This window comes from Ochotona princeps, chromosome 7 (genome assembly GCF_030435755.1).
Source record: "Ochotona princeps isolate mOchPri1 chromosome 7, mOchPri1.hap1, whole genome shotgun sequence".
Classification (NCBI taxonomy): domain Eukaryota; kingdom Metazoa; phylum Chordata; class Mammalia; order Lagomorpha; family Ochotonidae; genus Ochotona; species Ochotona princeps.
Window position 1 is genome coordinate 81,416,098 of NC_080838.1, and position 21,761 is coordinate 81,437,858.

A 21,761-nucleotide genomic window follows, 5' to 3' on the forward strand; every position below is an offset into this window, starting at 1 on the left:
CTAACACAATTAAAATAAACGGGAGTGGTTGGGTGGGAAAGGGAAGCAGAGGTTAGACTTCTGAATTGTTTTAGTTTAAATTTTGTTTATTTGGAAGGCAACCGGACAGAGACAGGCAGGTATCTTCCGTCCACTGGTTTATTCCCCAAGGGCCTGCAGCAGCCAGGGTTGGGCTAAAGCAAAGCCCAGAAGGGAAGTCTTGGAGCTGGCCAGGGGGTGGGGGGTGGTAGGCCAGGCCTCTGCCTGCGGCACCAGCCTTCCATATGGGGGCCAGTTCATGTCCTGTCTGCTCCACTTGAAACTCAGTGTGGCCCTCCCACAGAGTGTAGGGACACAGCTCATACTCGGAACCTTCTGGGTAGAGTCAGGATTGAGGAGCGCTGGAAGCCAGGGACTTGGGTGTGGGATGTGGGTGTCTCAGGCAGTGTCTTCACTGCTGAACTCTGGTTTTTAAATGGATCTTATAAGACTGTACTCTAGACTTCTTCACATATACCATAATGAAAATAAGCACCACATTTTGAATTATGGGAGATTGAAAGTAAGGACAACAGCTGCTTACAACACTGACAAGCAGTTTTCTTGGGAAAGGAAACAGATAAGTAAGGCATGAGCTGAAGCAATTTGTTAGATCAAGAGATGTTCTTTTAGTTTTTTTAAATGAGAGAGATACTAAAATGCATTAATACGTTGATCATAATAATCCAACTATAGAGGAAAAAGATAGTGATGCAAGGATGGGAGCCTTCAGAGTTGGTGATGTTTGAGTCTCAGGAGACAAGTGTCAGGTGGGAGTGTAGACTTGTACAGCCACATAGAAGAAAACGTAGAGTGCTCAGACAACTGAGAATTCATCTACACTATGATCCAGCTGTGCTTCTCCTGGGAACGTCTCCAAAGGAAGTGTACTACATGTGAGAAAGCAGCTAGCATGCCTATATTCTAGCACAGTCCACAATGGGAAAGATATGGAAACAACCCAAATGTCTGTTGGAAGAGGAGTGGATAAAGAAACTGGGCATCTAAAACAGAGACCTTAAGGTCATGGCAAAGGCAAGTAAGACTGTTGCTAGTCTGTGAATTCCAAGTGCTTACTTTGTTAGTCACCAAACACAATGTTGTGGCTAATCCTATATCAGTGCTTTGTTTCCTGGGCACCACTTAAAGCAGGGAAGTCTTGGAGCTAGCCTGGGGGCACTAGGCCAGGCCCCTGCCTGTGGCACCAGCATTCTAATGGGTGCCAGTTCGCGTCCTGTCTGCTCCACTTCCCATCCAGTTCCCTGCTTGTGACCTGGGAAAGCAGTGTGGGTTGGCCCAGGTCCTTGCAACCCTGCACTCATGTGGGAACCAGGAGGAGGCACCTGATTTCAAATCAGCCCTACTCTGACTCACCATTTGGGGAAGGAACCAGCAGATGGGGGAATTCCGTCTCTCCTCTCTGTAACTCTGCCTTTCAAATGAAGATTTTAAAAACAAAATAATAAATTTTTCTTAAAAATTGTTTTGAAAATTTATTTATTTTTATTGGAAAGGGAGATTTACAGAGAGGACAGAGAGAAAGATCTTCCATCTGTTGGTTCACTCCCTAAATGGCCGGAGTTGAGCCAGTCCAGAGCCAGGAGCTTTCTCTGGTTTCCACAGGAATGTAGGGTCCCAAGGTTTGGGGCCATCCTCTACTGCTTTCCCAGGCAGGGAACTGGATGGGAAGTGGAGCACCCAGGACATGAACTGGTGCCGATGTGGCATCCTGGGACATGCAAGGCAAGGATTTAGTCACTGAGCCATCACTCTCAGCCCCAAAATAATAAATCTTTAAAAGTGGGTTTGGGCAAAGGGTGGGTCTTCTTTCAGCAGTTTCTGTGGGAACTCAGCTGGACTTGTTTGAAGTGTTAAAGCAGAGATGGGGAGCTTTCAGAACCATGGCTACAAGATTATTTGGTCTGACCTGCCAAGGCACTGCAGGCAGGACTCAGGATTTTAAATTAATGATTGTATATGGCCAGTGAATGATGTTATTATGAATATCCTAAGGTCCCTGGCAATAAAAAAAAAGTTACCCACTCTTGCCCAAAGCATGTTTATCAGTTGGTGAGAAAGAGAGAAGGATTTGAACTAGCTGATAGAGATGTAGTATTTTCACAGAGGGAAGGGGATACAGAAAGATCATCTATCTTCTGTCCACTCGCCAAGTGGCCACAATAGCCAGAGCCAAGCTGAGCTTATCTGGAGCCAGGAGCTTCTTCCAGGTCTCACATGTAATTTCTTTGTCCCAAGGCTTTGGGCCGTCCTCTGCTGCTTTCCCAGGCCTCAAGCAGGGAGCTGATTGGGAAGTGGAGCTGCTGGGACAGGAACCCAACTGGTGCCCATGTAGGAAGCCAGTGCTTTCCGAGGAGGCTTAGCCAGTTGAACCATTACACACCTGGTGTTAGGTTTTTCTTTTGTTGATGACAGTAGCAAACAGGCCAGTAGGTTTGACCCCTTTCTTATTTCTATATGGGGGCAATCTTTACTTATATGACCTGTTTGTCCACATGCAAAACAGGTGACCCCCCCTTTTGGGGGGCCTTTTCCTTTCTTCAAATTCGGAACATAGGCACTGAAATGCTGTCCCTTCATAGCTGCAGCATGTGCCATTCCTTGAATGACTTCTGGTGAGGCGTCTATACATACTTTGACATAGTCTTGTAGGGATCCCCCTTTCCTGATGGGTCTTATGAGTTCCTTACATAATGCATTTGCATTTCCCCAAGCTAACTGTTTCAACAGTCAATCTGTTCTCTCTGAGGGTGGTGGCATTCTCTGCAAAGCTTCTTCGAGTCTAGCCACAAAGTCCTCATATGGCTCATGTTGTTTCTGTCTGATTCCTGCTAAGACTGTGGTTTTACCTTCAGCTGGTGGCAACTTTCTCCATGTTTCAACTGCAATCTTAGATATTTCTCCTAAAATAACTTTTGGGATCCTCATCTGAGCCTGTTAAGAAGCATAATTGTCTTTTCCTAGTGTCATTGCCACTATGGGCCACGGTCCCTGTTTAATGACTCCTCTTAGCACTAGTTTGTTGGCCCCATCCTCATAATCTGTTCTCCATAATATATAATGTCCGGGGCTCAAAACTGATCGGGCTGTTTGCTGCCAATCAAATGGGGTGAGCCACATACTAGCTGTCGTATCTAATATTTGTGATGTATAAGGGGACATAGGTCCCATGCTTCTCACAGCCATCTTCAACTCCTTTAGTGTTTTCAAGGGAAGAGCTCCCACTGTGGCTCATCATCATCATCATCCCCAAAATAAGATATTGGAAAAGCAAAAGATAAGTCACCCTTTCTTTTTGCCTCCTGTATGGCCCCCATGAATCCAGTATTAACTGTCAGTTTTTTACTCTTTCCTTTTTGCTTATTTACTATCACTCTTTCAGTGCACGCAGAGGGAGCTGAGGCTGCTGCAAACAGATCCTCTGGGGTTTGGTCATGGACATGATCCCTCTCTTCCTCATCGTTATGATATTTAGCAGCTCCTTTTTCTATGTCTGACTCTTCACTACTACTCAACCGATCATCCCCAGTTTCTGCTTTAAGCAGATTTATTTTATTAGAATTTTCTGACCTTAGTCTTAGAATTTTTCTTATCTTTTTTATAGAAGGGAATTGCTTCTTCGTTCTCTAAAGAGGTAGTCTCTTCAATCAAGAATTCCATTTCTGTTTTATCAGTTAATAAATCTCTTATTTGCATCCATATAGAGAAAGCTGGGATGGGGATTGCCCCAGAACCATGAGTTTCATAATATCTTCTCATTTCCCTTCCTACTCTTTTCCAATTTTGCAGAGAAAAGCTACCCTCTTCTGGAAACCATGGACTTACTTTTAATAGGAACTCATAAAACTCATTTAAATTTTTCTTGGACACCTTGCTCCCTCTGCCTTCGAGGACATGTCCCAACACTGACAAGGAGAGTTCCTTGCTCTTGGAATGTGAATGCCCCATGGTGCTTTACCTTCTCGTCCTCTAAACCTGATGATCCTTTGTCAGGGAGCCTGCAGCGCTCTGACGAGGTCCTATCCTTGCCCGAAAATAATAAGAAGTACAAGAAGAGAAGAAAGCTTACCTTCCCGAGGAATTTTTAAGTCCCTGTTCTGGCGCCACCTGCGATGGACCGGCTCAGCCGGGAGCGATCAGTCTAAGGGGAACAGGACCCTGGGAACGGTGGGCAAAGATTCGGCGAGTGACAAACAACTCAAGGCAGTTGTATCTGAGTGCATTTTGCAAAAGCAAGGCATTGCAAAGGGACATTTTCTTTGTTTATTCATGTGGTTACATTTCTACAGACAGTTATTCCAGGGAGGTAAGCGGGTCTGTCGAGAAAAGATTGTTCTCTAATAGCCTGGTGACAGAATGCAGTTGCTGTTTCTTGTGGACGCGGTTTGGCACCAGTTGCAGTTCTAATTATTAAGCGGTTAGCTTTCATTGTGCTTTGTGCCTTACATTGGTTTTATATTAACCTGTCTGTTTTTCTTAGTTTTTCTTCTTGTATGGCTTTTTAAGCTATAGATTTCTACTATAATCTTCTTTTTAGGAATCCTCAAAAATAGTCCCAAGTAGGATTATAAAAGCTAGTGACTTAATAGTTTTTATCTCATACTGTTGGCAATCCTTGTCCAGTCTCCTGTCAAAAGGCTTCATAGAACTATAAAGGAATACTAAGCCTTTGCCGCACATAAATAGTATTATTCCAGCCATAAAGATAAGAGCAAAGAGAGTACAGCCAGGAATGCCAAGACCACTAGAGATGCAGCCGAATCCAGGAGGCATCCGTCCTTGAAGCTTCCACCTCGGCCTGATGACTTCTCACGCAGGTACCACTGGAGGTAGCTGACAAGTAGACATTAGTCTGTAACTTCCAAGTTTCTTCTTTATACTTAGTGAGGCTTTTTCTTAAGATTTATTTATTTTTATTGGAAAGTCAGATATACAGAGAGAGACAGAGAGGAAGATGTTCCGTCCACTCATTTCACTCTCCAAGTGGCCACAATGGCTGGAGCTGAAGTAATCCATAGCCAGGAGCCAGGAGCTTCTTCCAGGTCTCCTATGAGGGTGCAGGGTCCCAAGGCTTTGGGCCATCCTCAGTTGCTTTCCAGACCACAAGCAGGGAGCTGGATGGGAAGCAGGGCTGCTGGGACACAAACTGGCGCCCATATGGGATCCCAGAGTGTGCAAGGTGAGGACTTCAGTCACTAGGTTACTGTGCTGGGCCTGAGGCCTTTTCTGTATTGTCACAGCCAAGAAGACGCTAGTCTGTAACTTCTAAGGCTTTGAAAGTCAGCAAGGCCTTTTCTTCACTGTCAGCCCCAAAACTTGGGATTCTTCTTTATTTTTCCGTTTGGTGCTTTCTCCAGTTTTCTGCCCTTTGGTGAGTAAGTAAGCAAACTGGTTGGTGTCTTACTGAAACTGTCCTTTTTGGGGTTCACCCCAGTTGGATGTGTCCGTTGCCCTATTTTGTTCCAGTGATAGGAGCAGCCTGTTATTACTGTGGATGAGGTGTAGTTCTCTTAGACAAGAGAGGTGTACTTGAGGTGTCCTGTAAATTCTTTACCTTAACTCTAAATGCTGTGATTCTGTGTTCTGTTTGGTAATGTTACTCTACCCACTTAAAATCACAGTGTTTAATCCTGGTGTTCCTATTTTACCTCTGACTCCCACACTCATTCTAAGAATTCTTAGACTCCACAGCTGCTTCTCAGCCGCCGCACAGGCCGTGTGGTGCCGTTAGTCATGGGTTATTCTGTCTTCCTCTCCTGGTAGGCATGTCAGAAAACAGCGATAGAAGCTTTAGAGCCTCCTGTTCTCATAATACTGAATTTTAAATTTTAAATTAAAGTGATAATAGTTAAATAGAATTTCTCCTATGCCTTCATAAGTCTTGAAGTGTTTATAAGAATGAAGGTGTTATTCTGTCTCTGACTTACGACTCTTGGATGTGACCTGCTGTAGTTCAGAAGACTGTCTCCAGGCACAGAGGTGAGTGCTGGGCTGATGCAGCTTCCAGACACCGAGTCTTTGATTCCTGTGCTGTGAGCATAAGCTCTTTGAGAATGCAGTCTGTCTGTGCTCGAGTTGCCTTCACCCGCTCTCCCACTGCTCTCGTCCCTTGCACTGTAGTAATTAAGGTTTGTCGTCATAATCCTTGTGCGTTACTCTGGGAGGATGCTCTCGTCTCAGGAATCGCACGTTGGGCCTGCTCTTTGTCGTCTCTGCTGTGTTGCTCCTCTCTGACTACTGCCAGACAGACGGCATGGGCACCTTGTGTAGGTGCAGGTTCTGGGGAACGGGGGCTGTCAGAGATGGCAGTGCTGCCGGCTTCTGGAACAAGGAACTTGAGTCCCTGCAGAAGCCACTGTCATCAAGAACACGTCCTCTAACTCCCTCATGTGATTTCCGCAGGTGCAGTTCAGTGTGCCTTCCTCAGTGCTGAGTTTCCCTGAAAGCTGCACTCTGCTTCCTGGAGTTACTTATGTCTGTCTCTCTTCTCAGTTGCAAGTTTTTAACCACTAGATTGTATCTTTCATCCTTGAGTATCCAAGGCTTACTGGAAATGCTATTTCCACAATTATTTATTGCCAGAAAGATGATATTATTATACTTATGTTACAAAGTCCAACATATTTTCTGAATGTAAGGGTGGCCATTTAAAATTTTATTAGCTGTTAGTAAAAAACAAAATGAATTATGAGCCTGAATTTTTTTCCCTGTAGTCCCTTTCCAGAAGGAAAGCAGTTTGCCCTCACCAAAGGTGTTTGCTTAGAGCTCCCAGCCTTGGGTACACCACTGCCCTCTTGCAGACCCTGGGCTCGAGTGCATTTCTCATTGTTTGCAGAACTGCAGTGACCACTTATTTTCTTTTCTCTCAAGCAGGAAACACAAATGTGTACCACAAGACGGAAGCATAATGTGTTCTGCTGTTTACCATAAGCTGCAGTAAAATGAGCTCAAGCATTGACAGGTAGGTCTTTAAGAGATTGTTCTGGAAATCACTGTCAGAGTAAGGGGTTACAGTGTGCTACTAGGGCACCGTGTGCACAGACAGGGTTAGGGTCGCTCACACGCAGGGGTTACAATGTGCTACTAGGGCACCGTGTGCACAGACAGGGTTAGGGTCGCTCACACGCAGGGGTTACAACGTGCTACTAGGGCACCGTGTGCACAGACAGGGTTAGGGTCGCTCACACGCAGGGGTTACAATGTGGTATGTGCACAGACAGGGTTAGGGTCGCTCACACGCAGGGGTTACAGTGTGCTACTAGGGCACCGTGTGCACAGACAGGGTTAGGGTCGCTCACACGCAGGGGTTACAGTGTGCTACTAGGGCACCGTGTGCACAGACAGGGTTAGGGTCGCTCACACGCAGGGGTTACAGTGTGCTACTAGGGCACCGTGTGCACAGACAGGGTTAGGGTCACTCACACGCAGGGGTTACAGTGTGCTACTAGGGCACCGTGTGCACAGACAGGGTTAGGGTCGCTCACACGCAGGGGTTACAGTGTGCTACTAGGGCACCGTGTGCACAGACAGGGTTAGGTTCGCTCACACGCAGGGGTTACAGTGTGCTACTAGGGCACCGTGTGCACAGACAGGGTTAGGGTCGCTCACACGCAGGGGTTACAATGTGGTATGTGCACAGACAGGGTTAGGTTCGCTCACACGTAGGGGTTACAGTGTGCTACTAGGGCACCGTGTGCACAGACAGGGTTAGGTTCGCTCACACGCAGGGGTTACAGTGTGCTACTAGGGCACCGTGTGCACAGACAGGGTTAGGGTCGCTCACACGCAGGGGTTACAGTGTGCTACTAGGGCACCGTGTGCACAGACAGGGTTAGGGCACAGGTAAGGGAGTCAGGGCCAGCAGCGTGGTGTGGGGTTTGTCAGTGGCTCTTGGGCTGCAATTTGTAGTGAGTTACGAAGCTGTCATGAGAGAACTTGCAGTAGTTGTGGCTGTCCCTTTGAGGCCCTCTAGAATGCCTTATTTCCCAGTGCCAACTCCATCCCTCCAGCCATTTACACACTAGTGACCCAGCAAAGCTAAGTGTGATTGGAATTTCATAACTTAAAGTTAGAATCTTTAAATCTTATTCTTGGGAAAAGTATCAGTTCCCCCACCCCCATTTAGTTCTTTGATTCTAAGATTGAATGTTGGTTTTTATATGGTAATACCTGATATCCCACTGGTATTACAATTGTCTTTCATAATTGATAACATTTTTCTTTCATATGTATACATAAAATAATGGTACTTTTTAGGTAGTGCAGTGCTGCCGTAAACTCAATACTGTAATACTTTTAAGCACCTAACTTTGACAGCCATAAGCAGTGCTTTTTTATATGTTATTTAGACAAGAAATTCTGTAATACTTTACACATGAGGAAACAGGTTAGGTAGTTTATTAGCAGTCTTGTAGCTAGTGAATGATGACCTGTGTTTCTCATCTAATGCTGAGGTGGCTCTGTTTTGATTATCCACAGTGCTTTGTGTGATGCTTGGGTAGGGTTACAGCTGTTACAGCTGAAGGCCTGGAGGGCAAGGCGGTTCCTTGAACTGGCCCAAATGTGCACTGTGCTGAGGCTGGAGACGGGCTCCCACAGCCAGTGCCCCTTCCCTGCCCCTGAGGAGTTCCCATGCTGTCGGTGTCATGCTCTGGGTGGTTGCTAGTTCTCATTCTAACCCTGGGGCAGCCAGAGACCTTGTGCTCACAGACAAGCAGTGATGATGTGGTTCCTTCCTTCCGTGGAGACCGTGGGAGCTGTGGGGCCTCCACAGGAAAGTGCATATGCACCCAGGCTCTTTGAGATCCTATAGGGCGCCCATGGCGTCTCCGATGCCCCAGGTGTGGACCTCTGACTTTCACATGGTCCCCAGTGGTGCGACAGGGGCTTTCCTTACATGTACATCGACCTGTGTAGGCTCCAGTAAGGTCTCGCTGAAAGAGTGCCTGGTGAATGTGCGTGAAAGCTTGAATGGCTGCTTGGACGTGGGCTCTGGTTTCTTTGGTTTCAGTTGTCTTCCCCCGATCTTCCCATTGTGAGCCCTTGCTTGAGATCTCAGCTACAGTGTCTGCCCCCCAACAAGTTCTTCCCTAACCACTCCGACTGGAGGAACCACCGAGTAACTAAAGTAGCACTGGTTTGGTTTTTTTAAAACAAACACAATTGGCGTTTACACATTTTCGTGTTTGTTTCTCTGTCTACAAGAGACATGCTAGGAGAGCAGTCATGTCTCACTACTGCTCTGCAGCCATGCCCAGGACAGGCTGGCCTGCATCAGGACGAGTACCTGTCTGGCGGATCAGGGAGCGAGTGAACTGCAGAACTGCCAGCTAGATGCACCATTTCTGTTGCATATAGTGAACTTTCCAGAAATTTTAATTTTGCTATTGTAGTTGAAAATAAACAAATACGTTTAGTGTAAGTGTCTTTCTGCATCCTGCAAGTTTGAAGCAAATGTTTTAAACTGTTTAACTGTTGAAAGTATATTGTTCCATGGGTTGTTCCTTCACAAAGTTCATGGAAAGTGGAATTAAAAGACATATTTTGGAGCAAAATTTCTAAAATTCATGCATAGTTTTTCATAAAACACATTTTCCATAAACTTTTTCAAGACCCCTTATCTAAATAGTATGCCCTAATATAAATATAAGTACTTTTAAATTTTACATAGGTAATATATTTTAACAATATAGATATATATAACTTAGGCAAATAAAATATATGTAATCTTTGATTTTGAAATATGTATTAGAAAGCAGATTATAGCTGACCTTACAAAAAAGCCTGAGAGTCAGCTGAGGCGGTGGACTGTTATTTCAGTGTGGCTGTTGCTTCTGTGTCTGCTGTTAGCTCACTGTGCCTTTTCTTGTCCTTCAGAGATGACAGTAGTATATTTGATGGATTGGTGGAAGAAGATGACAAGGACAAAGCAAAAAGGTAGTTCAACTTGAGGCATAAAACACTAAATAGATGAATAATAAATGTAAGGAAATACATTAATGGAAAAGTAATTAAAACAGATGAATGATTTACAAAAGCTGCCTTCTTTAGCAATTTGGATTGGCTAGCACGGTGAGGGTTTTAGTCCGCGGGTGGGGGCCACACTTAAACACCAGCCTGCTGTAGGGTTATTGAATTTCAAGTCCTGCCTGTGGTTGCCTATGCAGGACCAGACCAAATGATTTTGTAAGTCTGGTATGGCCCATGGGCTGGATATTCTCTACTGTTGGCTTAAGATGTCAGTTTGCAATTTAGAAATTAAACAAAATTATCCTCTGACCTTTTGTAAAAGTATTATAATTTTACCTAAACAAAAACTGAGAAAATCTATTTTTAAGCGGATAATTAGAGGTATTATAAAATGATGAAATGCTTTATAAAGAAGTGGAATTATTTATCTTAACCGCTCTCAATGCTTGTTACTGCCGTGTATAGAGCAGCAGTATTTCACTGAGCACAGCCACATGTTTGTTAAGCATGTAAGTGCACAGGTGAGGAATGTGGGTTCTGCTGCAGAAAGCCTGCAGACAAGTACACACCCAGCTACTTGGCAGTTCTGCGCTCCAGACCGGGCTGTGGGAGCGTACAGAGGGATATGGAAATGAACTTGAGGGAAGGGAGGTTTTGGATAACTTTGTCCTACTCGGTAGATTTGAATAAATAATAATATTGACAAGGCTACTTCAAAAAGTAATGGGAAATGCATGTTTTATTGTAATTCCCTGTGTCTATGAACTTTTTGATACACCCTGATATATACTTTCACTTACATGTGTCTTGTTCATAATAACCATGGAAATTGACACTCCTTAGTAAATGTTAGGTTGAGACCTGTGATTTGATGCAGTTTATACTGTGGCATTTCCATATATCAAAACATGCATATTAAATATAATTAATATAAATTATTATTGATGATAAGTATAAATTATAAAATTATTGGTAACAAAAGTGAGATTAAAAAATTATTGTCCAAATTAGTTCTGTTATTGGTAACCTAGGAAATATTTATTAGTGTCTATATTGGCAAAAGTGCATGTGTACCATTGTATCCAACTGGAACATTGTAGTAAGCTATTTGTATAATTAAGTGGGTTCCTTAAAATTGTATATTATTTTATTTCATCAGAGTATCTAGAAACAAATCTGAAAAGAAGCGTAGAGATCAGTTTAATGTTCTCATTAAGGAGCTGGGATCCATGCTTCCTGGGAATGCTAGAAAGATGGACAAGTCCACTGTTCTGCAAAAAAGCATTGATTTTTTACGGAAACACAAAGGTAAGCTTGTAACTTTGCAAAGTGAGTGGGGTTTTTAGTAATAAACTGTCCCCAATAGCATAATGGATTAGGACCTTGGTTTAGATTGGCTGCTTCCTCAGCTTACAAAAGAGGGGGAAACCAGTTGCCTTTTAAAAAGATCTTCCTGTTGTTTCTTTCATTCAACAAACATTTATTTACTACCTACTGTATCTTCGACATGATTTAGGATAACAGTCCTTCCTGAGAGACAAACCTGTTAGCAGCTGATTGTCAGAGATCCCTACCATGTGAGACATGCTCCCCAATGGCCAGCACCCAAGGCCAGAGTGTGCAGGCAAGCTTAAAGGGAGTTGGCCTCTGTGCTCCGCCTGCTCCTGGGAAACTGGCGCGTGCAGTGCCGGCGAAGCAGGAAGCCTGCACTGTGGCTGCAGCGTGGCTGTGCTGGAAATCACAGCGGTGTCTGAGACGCGGGAGAGCTGGAGACCTCTAAGCACTTCCTTTATCTATCATTCCGAAGGATTGTTTCATTGTGTAGCCAGAAAATAAACACTTGGTTTTAATGTAAAGTATCTGCTAAAGGAAGAAAATCGCCATAACTAAATGAATCATTAAGAGAAAATTCAAAGATTTTTTAGGGTGGAGGGGGTGGTAACAGAGATCATGCATTTGAAAGTCTGAACCAGGACCTTTCCTTTCCCGGAAGAGGCCAATGAAACTAGGACTCCTTGGCAGAATAGTTCCAAGTGCCCGTCTCCTGCCTCCGGTTTCTGCTCACCACTCTTGAAAGGGATTTTTGCTAATCTCACTAAAGAAATCGGCCACCCGTAGAGAAAGCTTTTCCTTTCTGCTCTTCTGCTGCTCCTTCTCTGTAACCTTGGAAACTGATTCAGGACCCACCGCTGTTGTGTCTGGGGTTTCTGTTACACTGCGCTGCCTTTCCCAGGTCCTAATGAACTTCTTTCCTTTTATGCTCTTGGAGCGTGAAGAATTTCCAGATCTCATCCTGGTCCTGATACTTTCTCTGCATTCCTTGCCTCAGTTATCTCAACTCGTAGCTTCATCTGCTGTGTTCCTGTTAACTAGCAAATCTTTGTTTTAGATATGAACTTCATACTTTCCAGGTAACTTTTGGAGATTTCTTTTGCGTGTTCTCGAACTCAGTACCTCTGAATGGGGTTTAATTTTCTCAGGTTTCCTCTTTGGCTTGCTTGTTCGTTTCTGTATCTTACTCATCTAGCTCTCTGGAGCTCTAGGCTTGGGTTTTCCCCACCTTCCTTAGTGCGCTGTCACAGTTGCTCAATTCTGTTGGTTCTTTTCTGAGTGTCTAGATTCGCTGTGTCTTCATTTTTACTACCTCCACAATCATTTCCATCTGCAAATAGCATTTGTACATTTCCTCAGATCCCTCTTGTTAGGTAGTATTCTCATTGAAATTAGTTTAAGAAATGGTTGTTGAATGAAATGAAATCAAAGGGATGCAATTTCCCACCAATACAGGATAAATTTTGGCTTTGAATCAGTTAGGGTTTTGTTCCTCAAAATTGAATATGTACTTCTCACAAAAATCAAATGTATCTTGTTAAAATTAAATAGCTTATATACTTATTCTAAGTGGCCTGTGTGTAAAACTTGATCATATTTGCATGTCATTTAAATCTTTGTACCTATTTAATGTCAATATTTAAATCTTTGTACCTATTTAATGTCGACTTGCACAGCATGATCCTATCCTACGGCATTAGTGGCCGTACGTTGTTAGTTACGATTCATATTCCTTTACATAAGGCCTCTCTAGTGTGCTACATTCTAGTTAACATATGTAGTAGGATGTATTTATATATCTGAAAGTTTAAAAAATCACGATAGCTTGTTTTGAACTTTTTACAAAAAATACAATGTCCTATGCCATAGATCTTTATTGTGCCTGGTATAATATGCTTGCATCTTAAAAAGTATTTCATCATTTATGAATTTATGAGTTTCATCATTTATGAATAACTTTCTCATAGTCAAATCTATTAGAAGTGAATGACAGAATAAAATAATATTAAATGTGATAAAAGTGAGCCAGGATCTCCAAATTTTTGACCAGCCCTATACCATTAAAAACATGTGTGAAAAGACAGTAGGCAGAATCACTCTGGGAATATTACTGCAAAATTTTTCCCCAACTCTTTGCTTGGTCTCCTGGATGAATTCATTTAGCACACCTCCATTTGGAGGGACCTCTTTGGCTTGGTCCGAGGTGATCCTTCCTGCAAGCACACAGCCCTGACAGACCTTGTCAGCCCTCTCCTGCAACCTCCTTCCTTGCTCTGCTCTAGAGGTTACTGAAGGCAGGCAGGGAGGGGTACCTTGCTAACTGGATTGCGCCTGCCGGCGATGATGAACTGTGTCTGGCAGAAAGCCTTCTCAGGCCTGTCAGCAGCACAGGCTGTCAAAGCTCCCTAGAGAAAGGCCAGGAAGACTGGGATTACCAAGGGCCAGGTCAAGGAGATAGCACCTGATCATGTCTGCCCTTGGCGTCCAGTGGGCAGGACCAGGGCCCTGTGCTCTGGACGCCTGGAGTGTGCCACTAATGTGTCATTCTGTCTGCAGAAATCACTGCGCAGTCAGACGCTAGTGAGATTCGACAGGACTGGAAACCTGCATTCCTTAGCAATGAAGAGTTTACGCAGCTCATGTTAGAGGTATGTCCGTGCTTAATTTTTCAAAGTTTTATTTTCCTCAAAAAAATTGAAATCATGGGAGTGGTTACTTTTAGTATAGTATTAACAGTGTTGTTTCTGTGTTGAAAGTCTTACTTCTGTGTAAATTGAGTAAGCTTTGTCTTTAGTTAAGTAATGTAAGCAAATGAAATGTGACAGATTAATGCAAAATTTTCATTTTTCCATTAATATCTAAATTTTTGAGGCTAAATAAAAGAAACATATAGTTACTGGGTTCTCCCACTGAGACTGGGCAAGAGAATTCTCACAAAGAATTCTCACATTAGGTATTGTGAGGAAGTGTGTCTGCCGTGGTCCCTTTGTGCTGCTCTGACAGCGCGCAGTACACAGTTTTTATACTCAAGGCGCATGCACTCCGCACGGTTCTGGAAGCTGGAGCTCTACAATCAGTATCCACAGAGACGCTGTCTGTGAACGGCTCGGTCCTGGGCTCAGGATGGCTGCTGGCGCACTGTGTCCCCCGCGGACAGCAGAGCCCTCACATGGGGTCTCTTGTGTAAGAACACCGATGCCCTCAGCACCTAGTGGTCCCCCAGAGGCCTTACTTGGAAATGTCACACTGAGGATTCTGTTTGAGAGTATGAATCACGTCCTACAATTAAAATCTCCCTAAAAAAACAATGCAAATAATAAAAAATGAAGCATATTGAAAATATGAAAAGTGAATTATATGTTAAAAGGCAACTCTTCATTCAGAAAGCTTGTTAAATGTGAATGAATACGTTTTCTTCTGTGACAGATTGAATTTTTTAAAGACATTTATTTGAAAGGCAGGGAGAGAGCACGCTCTTACGTGTGCTGGCACACTCCCCGACGACCACAGTGACTGGCACTGGCCAACCAGGAGCCCAGGGCTGCTTCTGGGTCTGCCAAGTGAATGCAGGGACTCAGACACATGGATCACTTCCCACGAGCTGCATTTGCAGGGAGCTGGATAGGAAGTGGAGCAGCTGCGTCTCTACCAGGTACCCGTGTGGGATACTAGCAAAGCTGTGCCACAGTGCCAGCCCTGACAGAGTTCATTTTAAGAACCTTTCAGAGGGGCAGACGTTCTAGCTCCCCTTCTGTTCACCCTCCTGCTGCTGTATGCCTTGGAAGGCCAGCATGATAGCTCCAGTACATGGGCTGTCCACTGCCCTGGCAGACCCTGCGTGGGCCGTCCCCCCGCCCCGGCAGACCCTGCGTGGTTTCTGGCTTTCAGTGTGGCCTGGTGCAGCCCTGGCTTCAGGAGACATTTGGAGAGGAAACCCATAGTTGGATGGTCCCTATTTATCTCTGCCTTTTAAATGAAATGAAAGGGAATTGAAAAATTTTAAAGCCCCAATAATTCAGAGCATTTTTGCTTGTAATTATAAAATTTAGCACTGCATATAACCAATCATAAAACCCACAAAAATTTTAGTCACACATAGGTATCAATTTTCTTTGCTTTTTAATCCTTTTCTTGTGTAGAATGTTACCTGTACACATGAAAAACCGAGGGTTCACTGTCAAATTTTTATGACAGGAAGTAGGGTGTTTTTTTTGAAGGTAATAAAGAGAGTTAAGGAAAACAGATAAAAGAAAGTAGGTGGAGGAAGAGTGCAGGAAAGCAGTTATGTTGCGAGTGTAGAGCTTGCTCAGTAATATCCTTGTCTCATACTCTGTCAGGATGTGTTACTTTTAGGTCTTACTCATTTTATCTCTATCATTTATATTTATGAGGGGTCTTCAGAAAGTTGACAGAAAATAAATATTTTTAAAAGATTTATTTATTTTATTGGAAAGTCAGATATACAGAGAGGAAGAGAGACAGAGAGGAAGATCTTCTGTCCATTGATTCACTCCCCAAGTGACCGCAATGACCAGAGCTGTGCTGATCTGAAGCCAGGAGCCAGGAACTTCTTTCCGGGTCTCCCACGCAGGTGCAGGGTCCCAAGGCTTTGGGCCATCCTCCACTGCTTTCCCAGGCCACAAGCAGGGAGCTGGATGGGAAGTGGAGCAGCCGGGATTAGAGCTTGGGCCCATATGGGATCCTGGAGCATGCAAGGTGAGGACTTTAGCCGCTAGATTACCGCGCCAGGCCCAGAAAAATACATATTTTAAAACACTGCTTCTGCCTAGTCCTCCATGCCACCTGTCTCTCTCCCTCTCATCTTTGCTGCCTGAGGAATATTTGCTGTCAGGCTTGGAGGAATAAGAATGGACAGGGCAGTGAGGGCGTCCAGCATGGTGGGGTATCTGCATAATCATTGCCATGTGAGGTCTTCTGGCAGGATGTGCTTTTTCTTCTCGACAGTAAGTGACTCTGTCCGGCTCCCCAGAACCCCCATCCCGTCAGTCACTAACCAGGTAGACAGAGGCAGTTTTCACTGAAGAAGCTGCTTCCTTTTTGTCAGGTGGTGTGGAGCAGGGGTCCGGGTAGGAGGCTGTTCACGCTTCTGTCCTGCCTCATCTCCACAAGGGCCTCCCTGAGGCTTCCTGGATTTCTGGCGTGCCGCCTGCTTCTTGGGAGATTGTGTCTCTCAGCATGTGGGCTGTGGGTCCTCTGGGGGTTAAGATGGTGGCATGATGTTATCCCTTGCTCTCGTCTGCCTTTACTTTGAAAGAGAAAGAAGCAAAAATTAGTTTTTGAAGGGGGACTGGGGCCTGGCGCAAAGGCTCAGTGGCTCATCCTTCCCCTGCAGGTGCCAAGAGCCCATATGGGCATCAGTTTGTGTCCTGGCTGCTCCATTTCCGATCCTGGTCCCTGCTGTGGCCTGGGAGAGTAGTAGAGGATGACCCAGTGCACTGAGACCCTGCAGCGGCAGGGAAGGCCTGGAGGAGGCTCCTGGCTTGGGGTCTGCTCAGCTGTTGACCACTGCAGTCATCTGGGGAGTGAACCAACAGGTGGAAGATCTTTCTGTCTCTCTCCCCCTCTCTCCATGATTGTGGTGTGTCTTTCGAATATAATTAAATAAAAATCTTTAAAAAGCGGACAGGGGGAGTGATTTTTTAAGCATTCTGCTTCCAGTCGTTTTCATAGAAGAGAGCCACACTCCCAAGTCCTGTCTACTGCGTATTAGCATCGTCAACATTAACTTCCTTCCAAAGGTGACACAGTCTCACCTTCATGTGAGAAAAAGTTTTTATCCTTAATTCCATTTTTACCTAGTCCTTATTAATTAATGTGGCACAGTATACTGAAATGTTTGGTGTTGAAAATAATGACATAAAGTGGCTATATTTTGGGGGCAGGTGTGGTATTCGATATATGTACAAAATGTAACGTCAAATCAGGTAGTTAGCTTTCTGTCTTCTTAAACCTTTATGATTTGTTGTGTGTTTGAAATATTTGAGCTCCTGGCATCTGGTTCTTCATAAAACACGTGACGTTGTTAACGGCCATGTTATTCTACCATGCTACAGAATATTACAGCTTATTCTTCCTGTGGAACCATAGTTTGGTACTCATTGTCCAACCTCCATCTGTCCCCTGTACTCTGACCAACCTCTAGTGACCACTATTCTGTTTTCTCTTCTTATGAGATCAATTGTTTTGGCTTCAATATAGAGCTTTATAAGAAATTAATCCATGCATTTACCTATATTGTACAAGATTTCTACTACTATCCTACGAATGGGTAGCTGTTCTAGGCGGCAAGCTCTTTTCTCGTGTCTTCCAGTTACTTAGAAAGTGAGGGAGGTTCATCCACATCCCAGACACATAAGTCATATAGTGCAAACATTTTCTGCTTTTTTGATTTATTTGAAAGGCAGAATTGTATAGAGATCTTCTGTCCACTGATGGGCTTCTCAGACGGCTGCAGTAGCCCAGACTGGGCCATCCAGGTCTGTAGCACGGGTGGAAGGGCCCAAGCACTTGGACCATATTCTGCATTCCCAGACACATTAACGGGATGCTGCATCAAAAACCTGTGCTTGTTTCAGGGTGCTGGTGTCCCAGGGAGCAGCAAGACTCACCATGTCACCACCCCGGCCCTGCAGGCGTGTTCTTGTTACACACATAGGGAACTGCCTTCCACTTTGCCATCGAGTTGGTCTCCTGTCCTCCCTCCCTTCCTCCCTTCCTTCCTCCCTTCCTTCCTTCCTTCCTTCCATTTATGTATATGTTTGAAAGAGAGAGAGTGAGAGACCTTCTAGCTGATGCTTCATTCTCCAGGTGGCTACAATAGCCCAGGCTGGGCCAGCAGGAGCCAGTAGCTTTGTCTGGGTCTCGCACATGGGAGGCAGGGACTCAAACATTTGGGCTATATTACACTGCTTTTCCCGGGTGCTTAGTGAGCTGAATTGGAAGTGGAGGGGCTGGAACACTAATGGGTGTCCGCATGGGGTGCCGAGGTCACACACTAATGGGTGTCTGCTTGGGGTGCTGAGGTCACACACTAACAGTTGTCCACACGGGGTGCCGAGGTCACACACTAACGGGTGTCCACTTGGTGTGGCGAGGTCACAGGAAGTGGCTTGGCAGGCTGTGCCACGGTACCAGCCTCTGGACCTTGTTCCTTCAACCTGCAGATATGTTCATGGGTCTTTACCTTTCCATGTCACCTGGTTCTCATAAAGCTGTTGGCCTTTTTCTTTCCTCCCCATAGTGCGTGGGCAGGCGACTTAACAGTAGCCTTCTGGTCATCAGTTGGTTTCTGAACTGATTGGTGGGTGGCCTGCTTGTTTGTTGATGTTACTCTGAAAGTCTCTCCAATCCAGGTGTGCTGTCCGCCTTCCTTCTGCACCAAGCATACATCTGCCTCCTCGCTCGGCTTGCCATTCTCGGCTCTGGGACAGCTTTGTCTTGGTCATTGCTGCAATCTTGTAGGAGATAATTCTCCAAGGATTTGTCACTGATAGGCTTTTCTCTTGTCAGATCGTGTGTCTTAAGCTTTCCCTTCATTTGAGGTTCTCAAATGAAAACACTTTGTAAAACTCCTTGATTAACTCTTGTGTGCCCTGCTGGACTTGTGCCTGAAGTCTTGACTTCACATCTCTCAGTGCTTGCCCGGGTCCTCCCTTTGCCACCCTCCCACTGCTGATCGCGTTCACATTGGCATGCCTTTTCCTAGTTACTCCAAAAGCCACCGAGCTTTCCCTCAGCTCTCTCTTTTCTCCCTCTACATTGGTTTTATATTCTTCCCCAACCCCTCTGGTTGAGGAATGATTGCCTGCCGTGGTATCTGTCGGCTTCCTGATGTATGTAAAATGAGGTCTTTAACGTCTTTACTGAGTGACCAGGGCCTTATCCTGATCTGTTGAAAGCCTGGTTTTTCAGCTTAATTTCCTACTGCTCCCTTTCACTGTAATTCTCCATGTGTCGCCTTAATGTACTTCAGTCATGTATCTCCATAGCGTTCCCAGTGTAGTGTCTTCTCTGTACCTGCCATATTTTTTTATGGTATCTTTGGAGATGTTAGCATCTGTAAATCACGTATGTAGTGGTGGTGACAGAGCGTGCATTCATGTGCTTTAGAGACCAGCTGTCCAGTGCACAGAGACAGCTGCTGGGATGTTGTAAAGGGGGACGAGCAGCGGTGACAGGATCTGGGTATTTCCATGTTAAGTCTTACCCTATCGTTTATTTTAGATTTTTATTTCAGTCCTGTGAAATTATTTTTTCTTTTCATTTAACCAACCATTATGTTTAATTTCAGGCTCTTGATGGTTTTTTTTTAGCAATCATGACAGATGGAAGCATAATATATGTGTCTGAGAGTGTAACTTCATTGCTTGAACATTTACCAGTAAGTATAAAAATGCCTTACTCCCTTTCTTACTGTTAGTTTTAAATATTCGAAAGATATCACAAGGCAGCGGGCTGTGAGCAGCGGTGCTGTGGCCGAGTGGGGGTGGAGGCTTGCGGTGGGTCCTGTCCCAGCATGGCCGTGTGGCCCAGGAGCCGCAGGGCTGGGGGCTCGCAGTGGGTCCTGTCCCAGCATGGCCGTGTGGCCCGGGAGCCGCAGGGCTGGGGGCTCGCAGTGGGTCCTGTCCCAGCATGGCCGTGTGGCCCGGGAGCCGCAGGGCTGGGGGCTCGCAGTGGGTCCTGTCCCAGCATGGCCGTGTGGCCCGGGAGCCGCAGGGCTGGGGGCTCGTAGTGGGTCCTGTCCCAGCATGGCCGTGTGGCCCGGGAGCCGCAGGGCTGGGGGCTCGCAGTGGGTCCTGTCCCAGCATGGCCGTGTGGCCCGGGAGCCGCAGGGCTGGGGGCTCGCAGTGGGTCTTGTCCCAGCATGGCCGTGTGGCCCGGGAGCCGCAGGGCTGGGGGCTCGCAGTGGGTCCTGTCCCAGCATGGCCGTGTGGCCCCTCTGCTCTTGAGTCACTTCATCTCAGGTACCACCATACCTCACCTCTTGCCTTTTTGATTCCAGTAACTTTCCAGAGTTTTCCTTTTTTCGTATATCTGGTGAAGATGTTCAGCAACTCAAGAATAACTCAATTTATACTCAATACTGACTCTAACTACAACTGGGAACTAATTAATTGAATAGAATGACTTTTAAAAACCCTGTGACAATAGCAGACGCAGAACTTTTATACAGCGTGCCTTGATTCACAGTACAGCAGTGACTATTCAATAACTGAAAAGCTATAAAGGCTGGAAGAGAAGTGCAGTGGTTGGTTTGATCGGGGGGACGCCTGGGGATTTGTTTCCTCTGTGCTCATCACGTTCTTTCTGAGCGTCAGTCCAGGCGCCGTGGGCCAGGCATCCTGCTACAGTTGATGGTTTATTAACGGACTTAGGGTTTTTATTCAGTACATAATATAGTAAGGTGGGGCTTGCAGTGTAAATATTCTCAAGTTACATAAATGTTGATATTGCTTGGTCAGTGTCGTCTTCAGGAGATAATAGCAAGCAGTCTTCTCTCTGATCACCTTCACTGCTTTTGACTGGATTTACCAAGAGGACGGACTCCTCACTCAGAGACCAGGCGCTAAATGAGCATTTCTTACTGAAAGGCAGACAGGGAGTGCTGCTTCCGGTAGCTGACACAGAGAATGACTTCACTGCCCACACAGACTTTGTTTTCCAGTAAGCTCAAATTAAAGGAGAAAAATTCAGTCTACAGATTCATTGGAGGTTGGGGCTGGTCTTGTGATGCAGTGGGTAAGCCACCACCTGTGACACTGGTATCCTGTTTGATTGCTGGTTTTAGTTCCAGCTGTTTTAGCTCCAATCTAGCTTCCTGCAGATCTTCTTACGCAGGTATCCAAGTGCCCGGCCCCTGGTGCCCATGTGGGAGACCTGGTTGGAACTCCCGACTCCTGGCATCGGCCTGGCCAGCCCTGGCTGTCGTGGCATTTGGAGAGTCAACCAGCAGGTTGAAGATGGATGTTCTTGCTCTCGTGCTGTCTCCACCTCTCTCGGTGATTCTCCCTGTAATAATCTTTTTAAAAAGTTGTTGGCGTGTGAATTAAGATAGCGATATGTGACTGAATTAACATGGATGGGAAAAGGATAGACTAAGTGAATTTTATGAGTAACCCTTGGTAAAGGTTTATTTATTTGAACAGCTCAGTAACGAGAAGAAACAGAGTGAGAAATCTTTCACCCACTGGTTCATTCCTCAAATGGCTGCTACAGCTGAGTCTGGGACAAAGCCAGGAGCCAAAATCTTCAAGCAGGTCTCCCCAGGATTGGCAGGGGCCTAGGTACTTGGGCCATGTTACACTGCTTTCAGAGGCACGTTAGCAGGAAATGGGTGAGAAGCCAAGCAGGTGGCACAGGAACCAGCTCTCTGATGCCATGTGGCAGCAGTACGAGCGACAGTT

General features: G+C 45.3%; 1 protein-coding gene and 1 long non-coding RNA gene across 2 annotated transcripts in view; both read left to right on the top strand.

The window, feature by feature from the left end:
- Positions 1-5,898, top strand: part of LOC131480844 (uncharacterized) — a 51,422-nt gene extending 45,524 nt beyond the window's left edge. The window contains exon 5 of the long non-coding RNA XR_009245863.1: positions 5,800-5,898. This is a non-coding gene — a long non-coding RNA (uncharacterized LOC131480844). The remainder of the gene's footprint in view (positions 1-5,799) is intronic.
- Positions 5,899-6,944: 1,046 nt separating this feature from the next.
- The window catches only part of CLOCK (clock circadian regulator), a gene marked incomplete at its 5' end in the record, with an annotated part of 45,608 nt that continues 30,791 nt past the window's right edge, over positions 6,945-21,761 (top strand). The window contains 5 exons of the mRNA XM_058666661.1: positions 6,945-6,997; positions 9,913-9,972; positions 11,165-11,313; positions 13,894-13,985; positions 19,649-19,738. Of these exons, the coding sequence (XP_058522644.1) occupies positions 6,945-6,997; positions 9,913-9,972; positions 11,165-11,313; positions 13,894-13,985; positions 19,649-19,738 (444 nt within the window). The remainder of the gene's footprint in view (positions 6,998-9,912; positions 9,973-11,164; positions 11,314-13,893; positions 13,986-19,648; positions 19,739-21,761) is intronic.